This window comes from Sinocyclocheilus rhinocerous, unplaced genomic scaffold (assembly GCF_001515625.1).
Source record: "Sinocyclocheilus rhinocerous isolate Xijiao unplaced genomic scaffold, SAMN03320098_v1.1 scaffold484, whole genome shotgun sequence".
Classification (NCBI taxonomy): domain Eukaryota; kingdom Metazoa; phylum Chordata; class Actinopteri; order Cypriniformes; family Cyprinidae; genus Sinocyclocheilus; species Sinocyclocheilus rhinocerous.
In genome coordinates this window covers 983,357-1,003,124 of record NW_015658063.1, presented here as the reverse complement: position 1 = coordinate 1,003,124, position 19,768 = coordinate 983,357, and the positions used below count along the sequence as shown (strand labels likewise).

General features: G+C 35.5%; 1 protein-coding gene across 1 annotated transcript in view; it reads right to left on the bottom strand.

Moving 5' to 3' along the window:
• Positions 1-438: 438 nt before the first annotated feature.
• LOC107722042 (tenascin-R-like) overlaps positions 439-19,768 on the bottom strand; it is a 143,476-nt gene continuing 124,146 nt past the window's right edge. Inside the window, exons 18-24 of the mRNA XM_016530270.1 lie at positions 14,801-14,931; positions 12,657-12,789; positions 12,178-12,329; positions 10,058-10,154; positions 6,324-6,485; positions 5,998-6,161; positions 439-2,982 (exon numbers count right to left, since the gene is read on the bottom strand). Coding sequence (XP_016385756.1) covers positions 2,866-2,982; positions 5,998-6,161; positions 6,324-6,485; positions 10,058-10,154; positions 12,178-12,329; positions 12,657-12,789; positions 14,801-14,931 — 956 coding nt within the window. The 3' untranslated portion in view covers positions 439-2,865. The remainder of the gene's footprint in view (positions 2,983-5,997; positions 6,162-6,323; positions 6,486-10,057; positions 10,155-12,177; positions 12,330-12,656; positions 12,790-14,800; positions 14,932-19,768) is intronic.

The window sequence follows — 19,768 nt, the reverse complement described above, 5'->3', positions numbered from 1 at the left end:
GCGGCACACTTGTTCATGATGAATCAGTGATTTGAACGAATTGTTTGAGCGAAGTCTTTGACTCACTCATGAACTTACCAACCGGTATATCGATGTGACTTGCAAAAAGAAAAAATTCTGAAATATCCACACCAGAAATGCACAGACTAAAACGGTTTGACGCGCAAAACACAGGCAATCGGCACAAACAGTTAAACGTCCAAGTGCGGATGAAATACCATTCTGTCAATAAAATTTGAAGTGCGTGGAACTGTGGTATAAATCCCTTTTAATATTTTATCTGTTTGTCAGTATATTCAAGGGTTGAGTATGTTAACAAAACTGTTAATCATTTAGGCTTGTATTTAGGTACACAGCCTGCAATGGTGAAATAAGTAAATAAATAATTTCACAGTCAAACTCAGATTTTTTTATTTTGAATATTTTATTAATGTGTAGAAAATGTATTAAAAAAGGAACTATACAGCACATTTTAAGTTAAACTAGAGCTAATTTGATCTGTTACAATAATATCCAAGGTTATCTGACAATGTGGTTAGCAAGTTAGGGACAAATGTCTCAAAGACCGTTCTTTTGCACACATTACCTGCTTCATTAGTGTTCATGCTAAACACATTTTTCCAAGAGCCATAGAGGTAAAGGATAAGCAGTTAAACATTTTTACTGCTCTACAACATCCTCTTAGGTACAAAATGTAGGGGATTTTTACAATATCGTAATGAAATTAAATAAATGTATATGAAAGTGGTAAAATGACCTAGTTGACCTAGTTCCAAGTGTTGTGTATAACATGTTTTTAAGTGTGCTCCCGTGGTGAATGTTGAACCAAGTGGTTTGGTGGATGGGAGGCATGTCAGAATGAAGGGGACTTGAAGTGCCCCCACCATATGCTGAGTCAATGAATAATGGAGGAAAATCTGCTGTCACTCTCTGTTGAGAAGCTGTCTCAATCAGTCAACACAACTCTAAAGTCTCTATTCCTCTTTCAGAAATAACTACAGAAGGGCTGCTTCACTGTGAACCCACAAACAATTAGTTTTCTGACGGAAACAGTTAGAAAACAGAAGAAGGAACACATATTTCCACCCATGTTCTCTGCAGAACAGTAACTGGAGAAAACGATGCCTTCTGGTGCAAGCAAAATGTAAGTATTTTTCAGTGTTAAATGCAATTAGCTTGAGCTGATTAAGAATTTACTTGGTTTCTAGTTCCCATCCCAGCTGTTGCTACACTCTCTAATCTTACCCCTCAAAAAGGAAAGAAAAAATAGAAGCAAAGGAAAAGCGTAGAAACTCTTTGAAGACATCATAGCGCCGTCTCTCAGAAGAGGCTCATTAGGAGATTTGAGACTATGCGAAACAGGTGTTGTGAGAAGCAGAACTCCGGAGAACTGAACAATATTTGTCTACAGCCTTACAGAAATGGGTAGAGCATACAGATAAATTAAAGAAGAAAAATCTAAATCATCTTGCTGAGGTAAAAGTTACATTGTATGAGGAAGGTTTAGAAAAACATGACATGGTCGTACTCCTTCACAAACCTTTCAATCACTGTACAAAACACACTGAGGCCATGTTAAACTACAGAATGAAATAATATATTCTTGTCAGGTACAAAATGGTAAAAGAATTAAGGCTATGTTCTAAGTTGCACTAAGAGTTGCATTACTTTTGTGACCTATTGTGTGTACGTCAGGTCTTGAAAGCTCAAGCTTGACTGCTTGTCAGCAGGTGTCTGTCCAACTCCATTTTACAATGACTATGCATGAAACGAACAGAAGATCTATGAAAAGAACCCTTCAGATGGTCTTCACTCTGCATGTACTACTGCAGTGCAAAACACATACTGCAATTCTCCTGCACTCACCTATGAATTGCTATTAATCTAGAGGATTTACCAAGACACAGAAGGACACCATTATTCTTTCAAGTCTACAGGAACAAAACACTCAAAGCATTGAATGTGAAACATAACTATGTAAAAATTCTCCATATGAGTTTTTCATATGTACATATCAGTGCTCTAAGGACAGTTTATACCTTAAAACAAACAAACAAACATACAAAAAAAAAAAACCTATGATGTAAAAGTATTACTTATCAGCCATGCACAAAATTGTAAAATTTAAAATAAAAATTTAATCTAATATGGGGCAAATTATATGAGTGATAAGCATGTGATCATTCTTTTTTCAATCTGTTTTGACCGCAGATACTGAATAATTCTTTGGTTTCTGAGGTTTCAATAATAATAATAACATTTTGTGTTTTGTATCATCTTTTCCAGAAAACCCAACATTTGCAACTTCAACCTCGACTGCAACGCTTTAACAGTACAATGGCCAACTGTTAATGTTTAAGTTTAAATATGAGATGAAAATGCAGTTACAATAAAGCAAATATTGTTTGCTTCAGGGTGCAGTAAATGCAAAATACAACACTGTAATTGGTCACATGAACATAAATCAAAACTGACCAAAAATCATTCAGTTACTTTTTTAAAGGTATTTCTTATTTCTCATCATTTATAAAAATAGAAGCATCTCATTTTAACGGGCATTCATTTTCTTCTAAAATCTTTTATCTCAAAGGGAGAAATGATCTTTTCTTCACTTAATAATGAGGTTCTTTCCACAGGCCTCATACGGTAAACGTGCTAAAAATACCAAACCCTACCTAGTCTTCAATCTCCCGGAGCTGAACAAATAGCATTACACATATAGAAAGTCACCGAACCTCAAGGTTTACAATTTACATCAGACATTCGTCAAAGGGATTTTGTCATTCGAAGATTTAAATAAGTTACATCGCTCCTTCTGTCCTCCTCGCCCTATTTAAAAATAGAAACAGCTAGTAGGATGGTAGATTAATGGGTGGACCTCCTCCGCTTGCCACTGATGCTGCGGTAGTTGAAAGGTCTCATCTTCATCTCCACAAAAGGGATGGAAAACTCATGGCCTTTCCAGTGATACCAGTTTATACCCTGCCGAAGTCAAACACATAATGTCAATACACAAACAGTTATTTATCTATGATCGCATTAGCATTCATACATGAAGTGTGGTTCTAGCACAGATACATTGCCATATGTGACCCTGGACCACAAAAAAAATTTTTTAAATTGAGATTTATACATCATCTGAAAGCTGATAAATAAGCTTTCCATTGATGTATGGTTTGTTAGGATAGGACAATATTTGGCCCGAGATACAACTATTTGAAAATCTGAAATCTGAGGGTGCAAAAAAAAATATATATATATTGAGAAAATCGCCTCTAAAGTTGTCCAAATTAAGACCTTAGCAACGCATATTACTAATCAAAAATTACGTTTTGATATATAGGGAATTTACTAAATATCTTCATGGAACTTAATATCCTAATGATTTTGGCATAAAAGAAAAATCGATCATTTTGACCCATACGATATTGTTGGCTATTTCTACAAATATACCCGTGCTACTTATGACTGGTTTTGTGCTCCAGGGTCACATATGTATAGATAGACACAGATACATGCAATATCAAAATATGAATTTGTTTTAGCATCGTAAATGTAAACCCTTTTATGTTCATAGAAACTTAAGAAGAAATGTTTACGAATTCTATGTGGTTCAAAGAACACCGAATTTGAGGGATAGACAGATATTAAAATCCTAGCCAATACTGATAAGCCAATAATTATTTGCATTTTATATATATTTGCGATAACTCATAAAAATTCAACACTAAAAAAAATAAAAACTTGTTTTAAACAGTTTATTAATAATTTTGAGATTTAACAATGTTATTAAATTATTAAAGATTAACTTTAAGTGACAGTTAGATGAAAGCAAATGTAATCTAAATGTAAAAATATTGAAAACAAGCATGAACATTTACATTTAAAATATTGACCAGTACTTGTAAAACACTAAAAAATATCTAAAATCAAGCAACTGATATACAGGATTGTGCACCCTCACTGAATCCATAGGTTAATTTTATGGAATTTTTCAATAAATTAAATTAAGTCATGGTAGGCTACAATGAAACAATTTTGTTAATTTCAGTTTTGCCAGAAAAGTTTTAAAGGGGTCATGACATGCATTTGCCTTGATCTTTTGGCATATAAGAGGTCTTTGTACCATTAAAACATCCTGCATGTTTCATAGTTTAAACATCCTCCTGATTATAAACAAAGCATTTATTTAATCAAGCTCCAAAAACGGCTCGTTTGGATCTTGAGGTGCAAGATGACGTCACCTGGGCACAGTCGTTTGCATAAACACTGCCTCCAGAGTAAGACATCGACAAATAGTCATCTTCTTACCATAGGCCCTGCCCACTGGCGTTCAGTCACTTAAAGGCGTGACACTTGATTATGCTGAATGAGAGTGTTGTCGCATTTGTCTTGTCTACAGTGGATACAGTATACAGATGCTCGTTCACTTTCTGACACAGTCCACACACTTGAGTCAGTCAATAGGACAAATGGAGTGAAAGAACAAGTGGGATAGGGGTAAGTAGATAGTTTATTTTTAATGGCATCCTGGATCATGTCACAGGATTGATCAAAGCATTTTGTTTTGTAAATGAGGCACAGTGTCATGGAGAGTTCACAAAGAAACATTTTTTGAAAGATGAAACGGTACTAGATCTGACTGCAGCTACATCACAAACCGTAGGTGAATTATATCATAATGCTTTATCTGGAAATTACGGTTTTATTTTGATCATGTTGTCAAAACACTCACATGCAATAGTGAGGGGGCGGGGCATTGATACTGTTTCCAATGCAATGACGTTAGCCAATCATAAGTGGCCGATTACTGGCAAGCCATAAATGACATGCCCCTTAAAAACAGGTCATTTTTGACAGAGGGTCAGAATGAGGGTTTTAAATAATAATTTTCCCTCATATTTATTTTGTTTTTTTTTGTGTGCGCAAACTTTATTAACATTATAAGTAAACCTCAAGGAACACATTAAAATAATAAAACAATCCATGTCATGACCTCTTTAAAGATCTGTACAATTTATAGATAAGCTATACATAAGTAAAATATGTTTAGATGCTGTCAGTATGTTGATAATGTACATTTCAGTATCTATCAAAATGCATAAAATCATGTGTAATATTTATGTACAAAATTGCTCAGCAATTCAGTGTTACTGCCACTGAAATACTTCACAAAGAACACCTCTCAAAATAATATTTTTCTTGTAAAAACCTTTATTAGTTTTCAGCGTGTTAACCTCTGCTTCTATGAAAAAATACCACTGACACCAATGGGAAATATGACCTTATCGGTTATAATAAGCTACACCAACCCCCTAAAGCTTGTGAGAAAGCTGAAATGAAAGCAGACAGTGAGACAACAGGACATGACACAATGCAATTGAGCAAGGACGGATCTAGAATATTTTTACCATCGGCCTGTGACTCTCACATATTGAGCTTTACTTGCTTTCAGTTAACTTCAAAATGCTTCTGCATGTTTCCTGTCTTTTTAACGCCTGCCCTTGAAAACAAAACCACAAACAATGAGTCACAAAGCACAAAGGCCCTGTAGGTGTAAGATCAATTCGCTGAATTAAGATCGTAATCAGCGTAATAAGTTCCTATGAGATTTTTATTGTGTAGGCAGGTTTTGCCTTCTTGTAATTCCATACTGTATAGGCGGTGGAAACGACCCTTGTATTAAGTTGTTAAGGCCACATTAGGAAATTTTCAGGGGCAAAAAAAGGTCAATTGTCATCAAGAGTCTAGTGATCTTTGAACCACCGCTCAAACAGAAGCCACTTTCAAACCAAGCAGCTTTGTGCTGGTCAAACGATGGCGAATCTTGAACTTGTTAGTTAAATCTGCATGGGAAACTTTTGCCCTCACTTGATATTCCCAATCTCTAAGATTCCTATTGAAACAACTGGATTTCGCTCGCCACGATTTGCAGAACATCAATAAGTGTGACTGAACCAGACATTTCAGTCCAGTGTTTAAGACTACCTGGCTTACCTGACTATGTCTGGACTCTCCGTATTTGCCGTTAAGGTTGGCCCGATGACAGTTTTTGTACCACCAGGCTCCTTTGTAGGACAGTGCACAGTTAGTGACAGCGATATCATTGTCCTTGTCCTTGGTAGAGAAAGGTCTGCTCTGGTGGTAGCTTAGAGAGTCACCTGAAGTAAAAAGAGAACATAATTACAACTAATAGGCTTAAATATCCAAAACCACTCTGAAGAGATCATCTCTGGGGTGTTTTAAACGATTGAATGAATCAAAAACAAGATATTTCCTTTCAGTGTATGTAAAATGAATGCCCAAATGTTCTCCAGCCGCACCTGCAGTGCCATTATACTCTCCTATCCGCAGTTTGTAGAGGCTCTTGGAATCTCCAATGGAAAACCTGTCATAGTTGGCATATACAGACTCCTGGACGTCTTTCATGTCAATGCGGAGCTCATAACGACCTTGAGCTGCAATCTTCTGAATGTTGTCCAAGCCTGCATGGAAAAATGGAAAAAAACATGTTCTACCATCCATACCATCTCATCCCTGTGTTCCAGCCCCTTAACATGTGAAAATGTTGCCTTCAAATACTGTATGGTTCTCACTGATAAGAGCCTATAATTTAATATAAAAGCAGTGCTCCTGTTTGGTGGTCCATCTCACTTTCTCCGACTCTTATATGTTGTGAAGATAAGGAGCAAAAGACTGCAGATAAACAGTCTGTTTATTGAAGATAATCAAATTTTCTGACTGTGCAGTGGAGAAACATCCTGTCTGACTAAAGACACAATCACTTTTTGATAGCGTAGATGTCTCCTGATAATAGAACTCCATCTATTTCGTGAGTATCTACAAGGACGTGCAGTAACTCTGAACTGTAACTAAGCCCTGAATCTCACCTCAGGATTTAATGCCACAGAATGAACCTAGGAAGCAGATAGGTGATGAACTGTAACAGTGAGGGGAAGAGATCTGAATTACCAGATGTGGCCAAAGAGCATCTTTAAAGGCGGCCATTGTTGTAATGAGATTAGTAGAAAAAAAAAACTCATCAAATAGCAGCATGCACACCATTTTTTTTTACTGACCCAATCAGTACAATCTCAGCAAGAGACTGTGTTTTTACTTGATTAAAATCAGCCAGGCATCACACTGCATGATATCTAAAATATTACAGAATCGTATCACTTTTATCACCATTTTGGGCTAAGTACTGCACTTTAATAGCACACTGCACATTTTATTATCCCACTAGCATTGTTTTAAACATTAACCTAACAACATTTTGTTAGATTTATGCTTAAAACAGGAATAAACTATCTTCCAAAGGAGTAATAATAAAAAAAATAATTATTAAAAAAAAAAAAAAAGTCATGGTATATGATAGATAATAAAAAACAAGAAAAATAATGAGCAAAACCAAAACAACATGCACAAAAAATAAAATAAAATAAATAATAATAAAATAAAATAAATAAATAAATTAAATAATTAAGTAAAAATAAAAATAAAACCAACCAAACAAATATATTTGTTCAAGATATTCTCTGAAAATTATTTTCCTTTTCTTACACAATTTTGCTTCTTAGGATCATGTACTGCATCAGTGCTTAGATATTTTTTTTTACTGTAAAACAAGATAAAAGTAATGAGTAAGATTTTTTTTTTTCGGTGCAATGGGGAATACAATTAACCATTTTAAACCATTTAATCACACTGGTTAATAAAGAACAGGCTATATGCTTCTTATTATAGCATAATTTCCAAGCAGAAACTGAAAATATAGTTCTGTGTCCTCTGAGGAAAAATACTATAATTTTCAAATGCGTTGCAAAGGAAATACTATATTTTTTATCAGTCCAGGAAGGCTGCACTGAAATCTCCTGGAACCGACTAGTGGAGTCTATTACTTTTCAGAATGACTTTGCTCCTTCTTCAATAACACTATATCTCTATAGTACTGTCCTATCTGCATGGTTGATCTTCAGCCCCATTACCAAAATATACCATTCAGGAGTAACCGAGTGTCATGACCAGGTGAGGAATTATAAGGAAACCCAGGGACCATGCAGAAGTGAGAAGCACCATGGGAAAGCAGACGTGCTCTCTACTTTGAATGCTTGAATGGTCTGCCAGGTTGTGTGGTTGATGAACAGACAGTGTTTGTGGGGGATGTAGGTCAGTAAAAGTTTTGCAGATAAATAAGAAATGTATGAAGTAAATGATACTATGCAAAAAAAAAAAAAAAAAAAGATTCTTAATAATTCAATGTACCAGGGGCGACTTACTTTTGAAAGTTCAGGGGCCATTTATGTAGACTATGTGTGATATGTGGTATTTTTATTTGAATCTGGTATTAGTATACACTACCATTCAAACGTTTGGGGTCAGAAAGGTTTTTTAATGGTTTTGAAAGAAGTCTCTTATATTCACCAAGGTTGAATTTGATCAGCCTTTAGTATCTTACATGATCCTTCAGAAATCATTCTAAAATGCTGATTTGGTGCTCAAGAAACATTTCTTATTATTGTCAATGTTGAAAATGGATGTGTTGCTTAATATTTTTGTGTAAGCCATACTTTTTTTTATTTGATTAACAAAATACATTTTTTAAGTATAAATCTTTTGTAACATTATACATGGCTTCACTGTCACTTTTGATCAATTAAATTCATCCCTGCTGAATAAAAGTATTAATTTCTTTTATATAAGTAAAAAAATAATAATAATAATAACCCCACATTTTAAATAGTAGTGTATATCAAAATATACTTATATTTTTTCAGGAAATTCAACCCACACTATTACAAAACAGCTTCACATTACATAACAGGTTGAAAAAAGCCAAAGACACAACAACAAGTTGTGATTCCATAAAGGCCATAAACAACCTACAGTTAGACCATGTTTCCACCAAACACAAGCGGAGCATCACACTGTGGTAAAACTAAAAATATAACAAGCTCTCATCTGTGACACAGTTTATGCAGAATAGATTATTTCCAGCTCTGGTTTTTTGAAATCACATTGTGGTATTACAGAGAATTTCTACTGGCCACACAGCCCTTCTAATTATTACTACGGTAAGAAGGCATACTAGTGATTATTGTAGGTGCATTTACCACAACTTCTACTCCAACATAACAACCATTAAGTGATCTCTTTATTGTAGTTATGAATGAGTATATAGTATGTGAAGAAGACGCTCTTCAATGCAGAACTGCCACAGACAGTATTTGCTTTCTGCTCATGAGCTGACATTTTTCAAATGAGCTCCTTCCACACTAAATATAGTTATATTTATTATCCAGGCATAAATGTCTGCAGAGGCATCATTTGTAGTATTTACTTTTTATCTGTAATTGAGACAATGCTTTGAAATCCATGGCGAGCACAAATGCTATTTTTTCCTTGATTTTTTATTAATATAATTATAGCTTTCTAATAAGATTTATGCAGCAGGGATAAAAAGGAAAAGGGGATCTATTGCTTTCTATCAAATTGGATTTTGATGAAAATAATTACCGGATCATTTAAATAGAATCTGAAAGCTCAGAGTCACCGTGACAGACTGAGGGGTCCCGGGAAGCACAGAACACATACAAACACAAGATACCGTATGCGGGAGGGCACACAGAGAATTTCAAAGGATGGTGATTTGATGCAGCCTCTCACAGCGCTAGAAGACTTTGTGTTATTTTCATCTTTATTCAGAGCAGCACCACGCTGTCTCTCATTTGAAAGTGTGATCCGTATAATGCAAGTAAATAGGTGAGTTATACAGTGTCCCTGAAGCAAGTTAGGGTTAAGTACTCGGCTAAAGCTAGGTGGCTTTCCAAAATGCCTATGTAATATTTACTGTAAATGAAAAAAACGTCTCATTGCTAGTCAAGATCACTCATCACTGAGTTACAGTGAGAAAGTGCTGACCAAATTTAGATCAGCCTGAAGAGACTAATGGGGCCTTAAATGACTATATTTTAATGGGTCATCACGTAGCAGCTTTTTTCCCCAGACAGCTCTAAATGCTCTGTCTATAATTCAAGCGTATTTCACGTCTTCTCACCGAGCCAGAATTCATCCTCCAGGTTGCCAAAGCCGATCTTGTAGTCACTCCACTTCCTGGAGAAATCAGTCAAACCGTTCTGACGTCGCTGGAACACCTGAAACACAATCAGCAGAGGTACAGCTGCAGCACAACACGCTACGCCAATTAAATATAATGCATTTAGGGCAATACGGAGCACATGAATGGCAATTGATCCCAACAGTGTCATTTCACTTTGGGATGATAACATCTGCAATATAGAGGCAGCTGGGTCGATTGTCATGACCAATAAAAAGCCTGTTGAAAAGACCAGAATGCACAATCGCCAGAATACGGTGTTCTTCAAATACTGGTCTCTGGTGTGAGATGCAGGCAGGGTCCAAAATTTACACTTGTTATGTGCCAAAGGCGATTATAGCTTTTTGCCAATTGGCCGCTAACTTTATAAGGAAAAGCAACATTATATGGTTTAAGTCGAGTAGTAAAATCGATAGTCTGATTTTGCTGGTGTAAGTAGCGTATGTCTACTGAAGAAACTCAAATTTTTCCTCAGTGGAAACATTTATCATGAGAAAATGCTTTTTTTTTTTTTTTTTTTTCTCCAGACCTCCATGTGGTTTCAAAGAGTGGCAGAGATTGGCTCATCTTATTTGTAATAATAAAATGTCTAAATAAAATAAATAAATGCGTAAATAAATAATTTACAAATTTTTATTAAATAGTGATAATAAAAATAATTATTATTTATAAAAATGGCGAAATAATCATTGTCATAGCTAAAATCATATAATTTTTTATATAATTAATAACTGATTTTATTAATGTAACTAATTTCAGTTTTTATATTTTACATTGCTTTTTTGGCCAGTAAGATATTTTTATGGCTGGTAAATTTTTTCAGTTCACCACCTGCCAGACAGATCTAGCAACAAGTTCATTTTGGACAGATGTAGATGCCCTGGTGTTGACACCAATTCCTCAACTAGCTTAACCATTAAAGGGATAGTTTACCCAAAAATGAAAACACACCAAATACACAAAATAATGATCTTTAAAAAAGCATCATATGACCCCTTTAATAAATGTCTTGGCTCTTACAAGCAGTGTTGCCAAGTCTGCGGTTTTCCCGCGGAATTGGGCTACTTTAACACTGTTGCCTTGGATTGTTTTTCATGTTTGCAGGTTTAAGCGACCCCAATAATGTGATATTTAGCCCCTAAATGTGAATTTTACCAGGAGAACCCTGACAAAAAAACTTGTATTTTACCGGGGGACCTCCCTCGAAACACAATTGGGCTAGTTTTGGGCTAGTTTTGAGTAGCAATTGGGCGGGTTTTGTTGTGAAAACCTGGCAACCCTACTTCCAAAGTTTATAATGGCAGGGAATGGGGTTTAAGATTTTGAAGCCTAAAAAACTGCGTCCATCCATCATAAAAATATCCAACCCCATAATATAGCCCCACACGGCTCTGGGGGGTTAATAAAGACCTTCTAAAGTGAATCGATGCATGTGTGTAAGAAAGATATCCATATTTAAAGCTTCATAGCTTCCGCTAACTCTTGTACACGAATTCACGAGAGAGTGGCATTCCAGCGGATCACATTACAGTTGATACAGTTTTAAATATGGATATTTTTCTTACACAAACGCATAAATTCACTTCAGAATACCTTTATTAATCCCTGGAGCCATGTGGAGCACTTTTTATGATGAATGGACAAATTTTTCTGGGCTTCAAAGTTTTACACCCCATTCACTGACATAATAAAGCTGTGAAGAGCCAGGACATTTTTTTTAATACAACCCCGATTGTATTCGTCTGAAAGAAGACAGTTATATACACCTACGATGGCTTGAGGATGAGTAAATCATGAGGTAATTTTCATTTTTGGGTGAACTATCCCTTTAAGCTATGGTTGGTTAACCTGAATCACCAAAAAGAGCATGCTGATCATCTAGCTAGGTTTGCTTGTGAACAGCATTGGTTATGCCAGCAATGAAAATGAGCAGCTTGTCTTTTCAACAGTGGCCAGTCCTATAATGTGGCATTGTGGGATTTTGTGCAAATCATACATTGTGCCAGACATTCAGTACAATACAGACAGACTCAGATGTGATAGTCAGATCTCTCACTCACTATCCAGCCGCCTCCGTCGGTGGTCATGTCGCAGTAAACCTGCACACCTTGGCTGAGGTCTCTGTTGATGTAGATGGTGTAAATTCCGCTCAGCGTCTCTCCGTTCAGGAGGTGTTGCGCACAGTTCTGTGGCGTGGGAAACAATCGGTTTCCTGAGGAGGAAAAGGGTTGAGAAACATCCAAAACAACAGAGCAAAAGAAAGCAAGGGGCCACTGGGAGGTTAATGAGCTGTGATTTGCATCGCTGCCATGACAATGGAGTGCGAATTTGTTGATGTTATGAAACACTATCTTTGGAAGTAGGGTCCTTGAAAAGTCACAGAAACACAAGGCAATAAATGAGGGATGCACACAGATGCCTTGAAGGTGTCGCTACTGATTTGTACTTGATGATGTTGATGGGCTAATAGTGTGAATTTGCACCTAATGAGGTGAGTGAACCCGATCTGAAGTCTACAGGAGATGTGGAAGATTTGCACCTGTTGTGAAAGATGTAGAAACAATGGCGCTGGTCTCTAATCCTCTGGCGGCTTGCAGTCTCACAGTGTATTCGGTGGTCTCCGCCAGCCCCTCGAGACGGATCCATGTGTCTTCAGCATCTAAGATCAGCTCCTAAAACGCAATCAAACACAGTCTACTGATCCGCAGGCACGCAGAGGCATTAGTACATTACCTCTGTTCAAACACTGTCGACCAAAACTAAACAAAGAACCGCTCAGCGGCAGAGCGGGTTTGTGGAAAACATACCAAGAGATAGTATAAAGAACAGCAGCTCTATGCATTGTGGGTAGCAAAGTTATTCCTCAAAAACAAACAGAAAACGGATCACAATCACTTTAGGAACTGTCTGACAAATTGTTGTGATCCCAGGCTGCTTACTGTTGGGTGCCTTTCATACAATACTGCCTTTCCTCCCTGTGTTTTTCTACAATATGACTGGCAGCTCTAAAGCCCAGGATGGGGGAGGAAGAGTCTTATCAGGCCCTGGTGCTGCTGGTGAGAGATGGCGTTTCTATTTTCGTATTCGGCTCATGACAGTTCACTTCCCCTCTTTTGTTTTTTGAAAAAAAAAAAAACTTTTATCGAACTAATCTGCCATGTGCCTTTTCAGACTTTTGACTCCGAGGATTCACCAGGGACCTCAATGGATGTTGGCACACGTGACCCAGCCTTGAGGTGTATGAAATATGAAACATTTGATTCAATATTCATTCTTTTCCAGGAAAAGTCACACATTTGTGACCCTGGACCACAAAACCAGTCTTAAGTCGCTGAGATATATTTGTAGCAATAGCCAAAAATACATTGTATGGGTCAAAATTATAGATTTTTCTTTTATGCCAAAAATCATTAGGATATTAAGTAAAGATCATGTTCCATCAAGATATCTTGTTAAAACTAAGCATTGCTAAGAACTTCATTTGGACAACTTTAAAGCCGAGTTTCTCAATATTTAGATTTTTTTTTGCACCTTCAGATTCCAGATTTTCAAATAGTTGCATCTCGGCCAAATATTGTCCTATCCTAACAAACCATACATCAACAGAAAGCTTATTTATTCAGCTTTCAGATGGTGTATAAATCTCAATTTCGAAAAATTGACCCTTATGACTGGTTTTGTGGTCCAGGGTCACATTTTAAGTAATGTTTATGTGAATTATGCAGCACAGCAGTGTTTTAATGAAGTCGCATCAAGGTTGCTCAGTATGCAGAGGATATTGAGCAGGTAATTGTTATAGGGAAGCTGCTGTCTGTAGTAGAGTGGGACTCACTTTTATGTTCTCCTCTTGATTCTTTCACAATCCTGAGTCTGAAATATGGGTTGAGGCATCACATAGTGGATGCAGACACTGTATTATTATTTTCAGCATTCTAAGTCTTCGAAAAAATCCCACATTGTCTGGTATTATCAAAACTGTCAGCATTAGATGCCAAGCTGGCTCTAATGGAAAGAGAATGCTTTTATGTCTAAGACGCACCAGCAGGGTTTATATCATCTGTGCACCACTGACACCCACTGGACGGATACAAACACTAACAGTGGGCTACTAGGTCAAAGCATTCTGTGTTGCATTGATTGTGTGTGTCTGTTTATAACAACATAAATCTAAAGAATACAATCCATAACCTTTTGTATTTCCAATTGCGTTTTCCCATCAGGCTGGTTAAATAAAGATGTCCAAAACAGATTATAGGACAGTGATCATGCATTACAAGTAATGCAATTATTTGAAACGGATACTGTATCTACTGTATCATTTCAGAGAAATTATTTCAGGAAAGTCTTTAATAGGCATATTGTATCTGGAATGACTTTGTTAAATGATTTCATTAATATTAATGAGCAACATCAAAGCATTTAATTAAATTGAGCTATTCCGATAGGAAGATCTAACAGCTTCCTTAGATGGTTGATCTCTGTGAGATGTAGAGATGGTAAAGTTATTATAAGATCAGGCTGTACATCAAGTACAGTTTAATTCTGAATTGCAATGAGCATAAAAATGTGAACAGTTGTTAAGTTTAAACCACCAATAAAATGTTTACACAACAGGCATGTATTTTTAGTTATAAAACTTCCAGCTGTATTCATTGCTCAAGGTAAAATCCATATTATGCTTGCCTTTCGACTGCCGTCTGCTGCTTTGTAGGTCAGCATGTAGTTATCGATGTCTGCGATGGGCGGCTGCCAGGATATGAGGGCGCTTCGATGGTTAATCTCACTAGCTGTCAGGTTCTGGGGCACATCCATGGCTGTTTAAACAAAGATCAAAGACACTAAAGTCCCATTACCAGGTTTTCAAGAAACTTACACTATATAGACTTAACTTTCAAATGACTGTAAACACATAGATTCAAAAACCCTATAAACGTATGGTTTACGCTAAATGTTAAAATGACTTTTTTGGTCAGATAATAATATTTACTTGTTTGCATTTGTTTATTAAGTGTATATTTTGTTTATTGTTTTTTTTTTTGGTGGCTGACAATGTATGTAATAAAAAGACACGTCAGTTTAAAACATGCATTTTCTATGTTGAAATTATGTGCAATGTTTAAGCTTACTTGCGAATGTTTCTGCCACATATGTGTATACATTATGCTCACCAAGAATGCATTTATTTGATCAAATCAGTAAAAAGAGTAATACTTTAAATGTACAATTTAAAATAACTTTTCTGTTTTATTATTTTAAAATTTAATTCCTTTGAAGTTGCATTTTCAGCAGTTATTAGTCCAGTCCTCAGTGTCACATGATCTTTCAGAAATCATTCTAATATGCTGTTTTTGTGCTCAAGAAACATTTCTTATAATTATCAATGTTGAAGACAGTTGTGCTGTTTAATTTCGAGGAAACTATGACGTGCTTTTTCAGGAACCTTTAGTGAATAGGAGTTCAGAAGAACAGCATTTATTTGAAATAGATATCCTTTGTAACAATATAAATGTTTTTATTGTCACTTTTGATCAATTTAATGTGTTTTTATTGTCACTTTTGATCAATTTAATGTGTCCTTGCTGAATGAAAGCATTAATTTCTTTAAAAATAAATAAAAACAACAACAACAACAATAATAATACTTTGGAAGCACTCGAATTCTGTTATGCTTTATTTGTTGATTTGTTTTGTTTTAGTATTTTGTCACATGGAATTTATGGCTGAGGTTCAAAACAATCTGGCTTCAGCAATCATGAGCAAAGACGGCAGGTTTCACAGGGGTCTTATTCCTAAGAAATGCTACTAAAATGAATGGGAATGCTAACAGATTATAGCTATTTATAATCTACAAGTATTTTAGACCTGCTTGGTTTAAACTGACAAACTACACTAATAGAGCATGTTTAAACTGACCATCCCCCACCTGACATTCAGCTGTTTTTTTCTTTATCAGATGCTATTGTCTGTGTATGGTGTGCATGTTTGGAGCTGTGTCAGCACACCCGCTGGAGGCATGTTAACTGGTCGCTAGCCTGAGGACAAAATAAATCACATGGTTGTGTGTAGTGTATGTTTCAGGCACAGTGACAGATCCACTTCAGAGGGAAGACAATTAGTGTGTGTTCACCGGCGTCTTGTCTCCCAACGTGATCTCTTATCAGTCAACGTGCCACTCTCCCTCCAGCAGAGCGTCAGCACACAACCTCAACACACACACACACACACACACACCAAATGTTGATGCTTCTTTTCCATGTCTTCAAAAGACATCATCTGCTGTCTATGTGCAGAAAACTAGATGTATTATTATTATTTTTTTTTTTCCCCTTCGGTGGGTTAAAAAATGCAGTTCTTCTTCTCAGATCCTACCTCTCATTCTCTGGAACTGAAAAGTATGAAATGTCTTATATATGAAGTGTTTTGTTGCACAGGCAGGCGAGACAACATTTGAATAAGAAACATGCTAAACTCTCACAGTGTTATGGAGGTGTAGAAAGTCATATCAGAACATTATTTATGCATATGAAAAGTCATGCTGGTTTGACACAGAAACATACATATGCAGTCAGACCCAGTATTATATATTGTCTATATTTTATATTACTGACAAATTTTTTTTTTTTTGTGTGTGCAGTTTTCTTAGTGGCTATGTATATAATAAAATATGTCAAACATCAGTTTTACATGTTGTTGAATTTAAATTGTATAGTAAAGACATTTATAATGTTACAAAATATTTATATTTCAAATAAATCATTTCTATAATTGTATAATCACCAAAATTCTGAGAAAAATGTATTAAGCAGCACAACTGTTTTCAACACTGTTGATAAGAAATGTTTCTTGAACATTAAATCAGCATATAAGATTGATATTAAAATAACTTTTTTTTGTGCATTTTTTTTTGCATTTTTTTTGCTAAGAATATTTCACAATATTACCCTTTTACTGTATTTTTTATATGTATATAATAAAATATGTCAAACATCAGTTTTACATGTTGTTGAATTTAAATTGTATAGTAAAGACATTTATAATGTTACAAAATATTTATATTTCAAATAAATCATTTCTATAATTGTATAATCACCAAAATTCTGAGAAAAATGTATTAAGCAGCACAACTGTTTTCAACACTGTTGATAAGAAATGTTTCTTGAACATTAAATCAGCATATAAGATTGATATTAAAATAACTTTTTTTTTTGCATTCTAAGAATATTTCACAATATTACCCTTTTACTGTATTTTTTAAATCAAATAAATGCAGCATTGGCAAGCATAAGAGACTTATTTAAAAAACAAAAACAAAAAAATCTTACAAACCCAAACTGTTACATATAAAACGCCTTATATATTCTTATATAAACTGTTATATACATTCAAAAAGTTTTAACAGACTAGGCTAAACATTCTGCCTTTGATTTCTCATACTTTAAACTGACTGAGCAGGCAAACTAACAAAGTGCACCTATCGAGAATGAAATCCAACCGAGGAGAAAAGGAGAGAGATTCTTCTGTGCATATCTGAGGAACACGGAATTGGAGCATTGCTGACATCAGGATTTTGTTACACAAACTACAAAAATAAATTCACGGCCTTGTTTCTGCTTCGCATGAATCTCATCTCTGCTAAACTAGAAGAAGATGATAGTATAATTAGAGAAGTGCTTAATCTTGCAGCTGTCTATTGAATATATAAGCTTGAGTGCTGTTTTACCGAATAGATTCACGGCTGCAGGTAATGCGTAACTATGTAGGTTAAATATCAGCACTCTTGGGAAGCTGGTTGTCCAATTAAATTTAAATACTGGAACAGTGTATAACCAGTTGTAGATAATGAAATCGGCAACTTTAACTTCTGCTAAACCAGTGTTTCACAATCCTGCACATCTAAGCACATTTTGGATGTCTGATTCAACTTATCGTCTTATTAGTACAGAGCTCCATGACCTGGAGACATTGTGAGGGTGCATCAGGTTAGTGAAACACCCTAAATGTAGGCCATCAGCAGCAGCATTGAGAAACACAGCACTAAAGTGGAAAATACTATGATTTGACAGTTATAAAAACTTGTCACTCCTTCCCAGCATTCAGAATATATCTAAGCTTCTGGGTTCATTGACTGATGCACAGTAAATAAATATCCCACTATATTAGGGCTACAGTTGATATGTTCATTGAACGGTTTTGGCTTCTAAACTACTAAACCTCTCCCAGTCTGTGCATAGCTCTTTCATCTTAAGATATTTTTAAATGTTATGTTATGTTCTATTATGCTCACCATAGCTGCATTTTTTTTAATCCAAAAAATATTTTCTTTTCTATTTTAATATACACTAGTCAACATTTTTGATACAAAAATTATTGTAATGAAACAGGTCTCAATATATTCTTTGGGTCATGCCGAGAACATCCATACCAGTTATGCCAAAATTGGCAGAACTTCCTGTCCTCAATTTTGATTCAGGTTGAAAACCTACTTTTTCGAACTCCTCCTAGACCGTTGGTCCGATTTTCAATAAATTTGACTCGGATCATCTTCAGACCATGCTGGATTTTGTGTTGATATATGAAATCGTTTTCGTTTAACGCATTAACAAATTTGCTGGAAAGATGCCAAACTGCATCTGAGGCTGTATCTCTGCAAAGCTTTGACATATTTACACCAAACTTTGTATGTGCTATTGTCACCTCACACTGACCACGCCAGATCAATTTGGTAACAGCGCCACCTATTGGTCAAGAGTAATAAACCATTCATTAACCATTAATCATGAAATTTCCAAAAATGCTAATAACTTTTGATTGCATTAGCCTATTGTAATGAAATTGTAATGAAACACACATACCAATTATGCCATAGTCAGCTGAACTTCCTGTCCACCATTTTGATTTATGTAAAAAAACTACTTTTTCGAACTCCTCCACACCAGTTGGTCCGATTTTCACCAAAATCGATTCAGAGCATCTTCAGACTATGCTGACAAAAACTTTCACCAAAGTTGTCCTAAGACCTAAAACCAAAATGCGTTCTTGTCTTAGGACAACTTTGATGAACTTTTTTGATCCACTTCAAATGTTGACTACTGTATTTTAAAATGTAATTTATTGACGGCAAAGCTGCATTTTCAGCAGTCATTACTCCAGTCTTCATTGTCACAGGATCCTTTAGAAATCATTCTTATAGAATATGCTGATTTGGTTCTCAACAGGCATTCCTTATTATTATCAATGTTGAAAACAGTACTGCATGATATCTTTGTAGAAACAATGATAAATTTGTTCCGGATTATTTGATGAACAGCATTTATTTTAAAAATAGAAATAATTTATGACATTATAAATGTATTTACTGTTACTTTTGATCCATTTTAATGTGTCCTAGCTGAATAAAAATATGAATTTCTTTCAGAAAATAAGGTACAAGAAAAAAAAAACCTAGTAAAAAAAGAAAGTACGGCAAAACAGCAGAACATTACACTCCAAACTATCTTGTCTTGATCTCTTGTATTATATTGTCAGTTTGAATGTCTCAAGTTTGGTTTAGTCTCATGACTAATGCAGTGATCTTTTGTTTGGACTCTGCTCTTGGATACTCCTCTGATTCTTTCCCTGAGCTCTACCTTTCTCAGAAACTGGGGTAAAGGC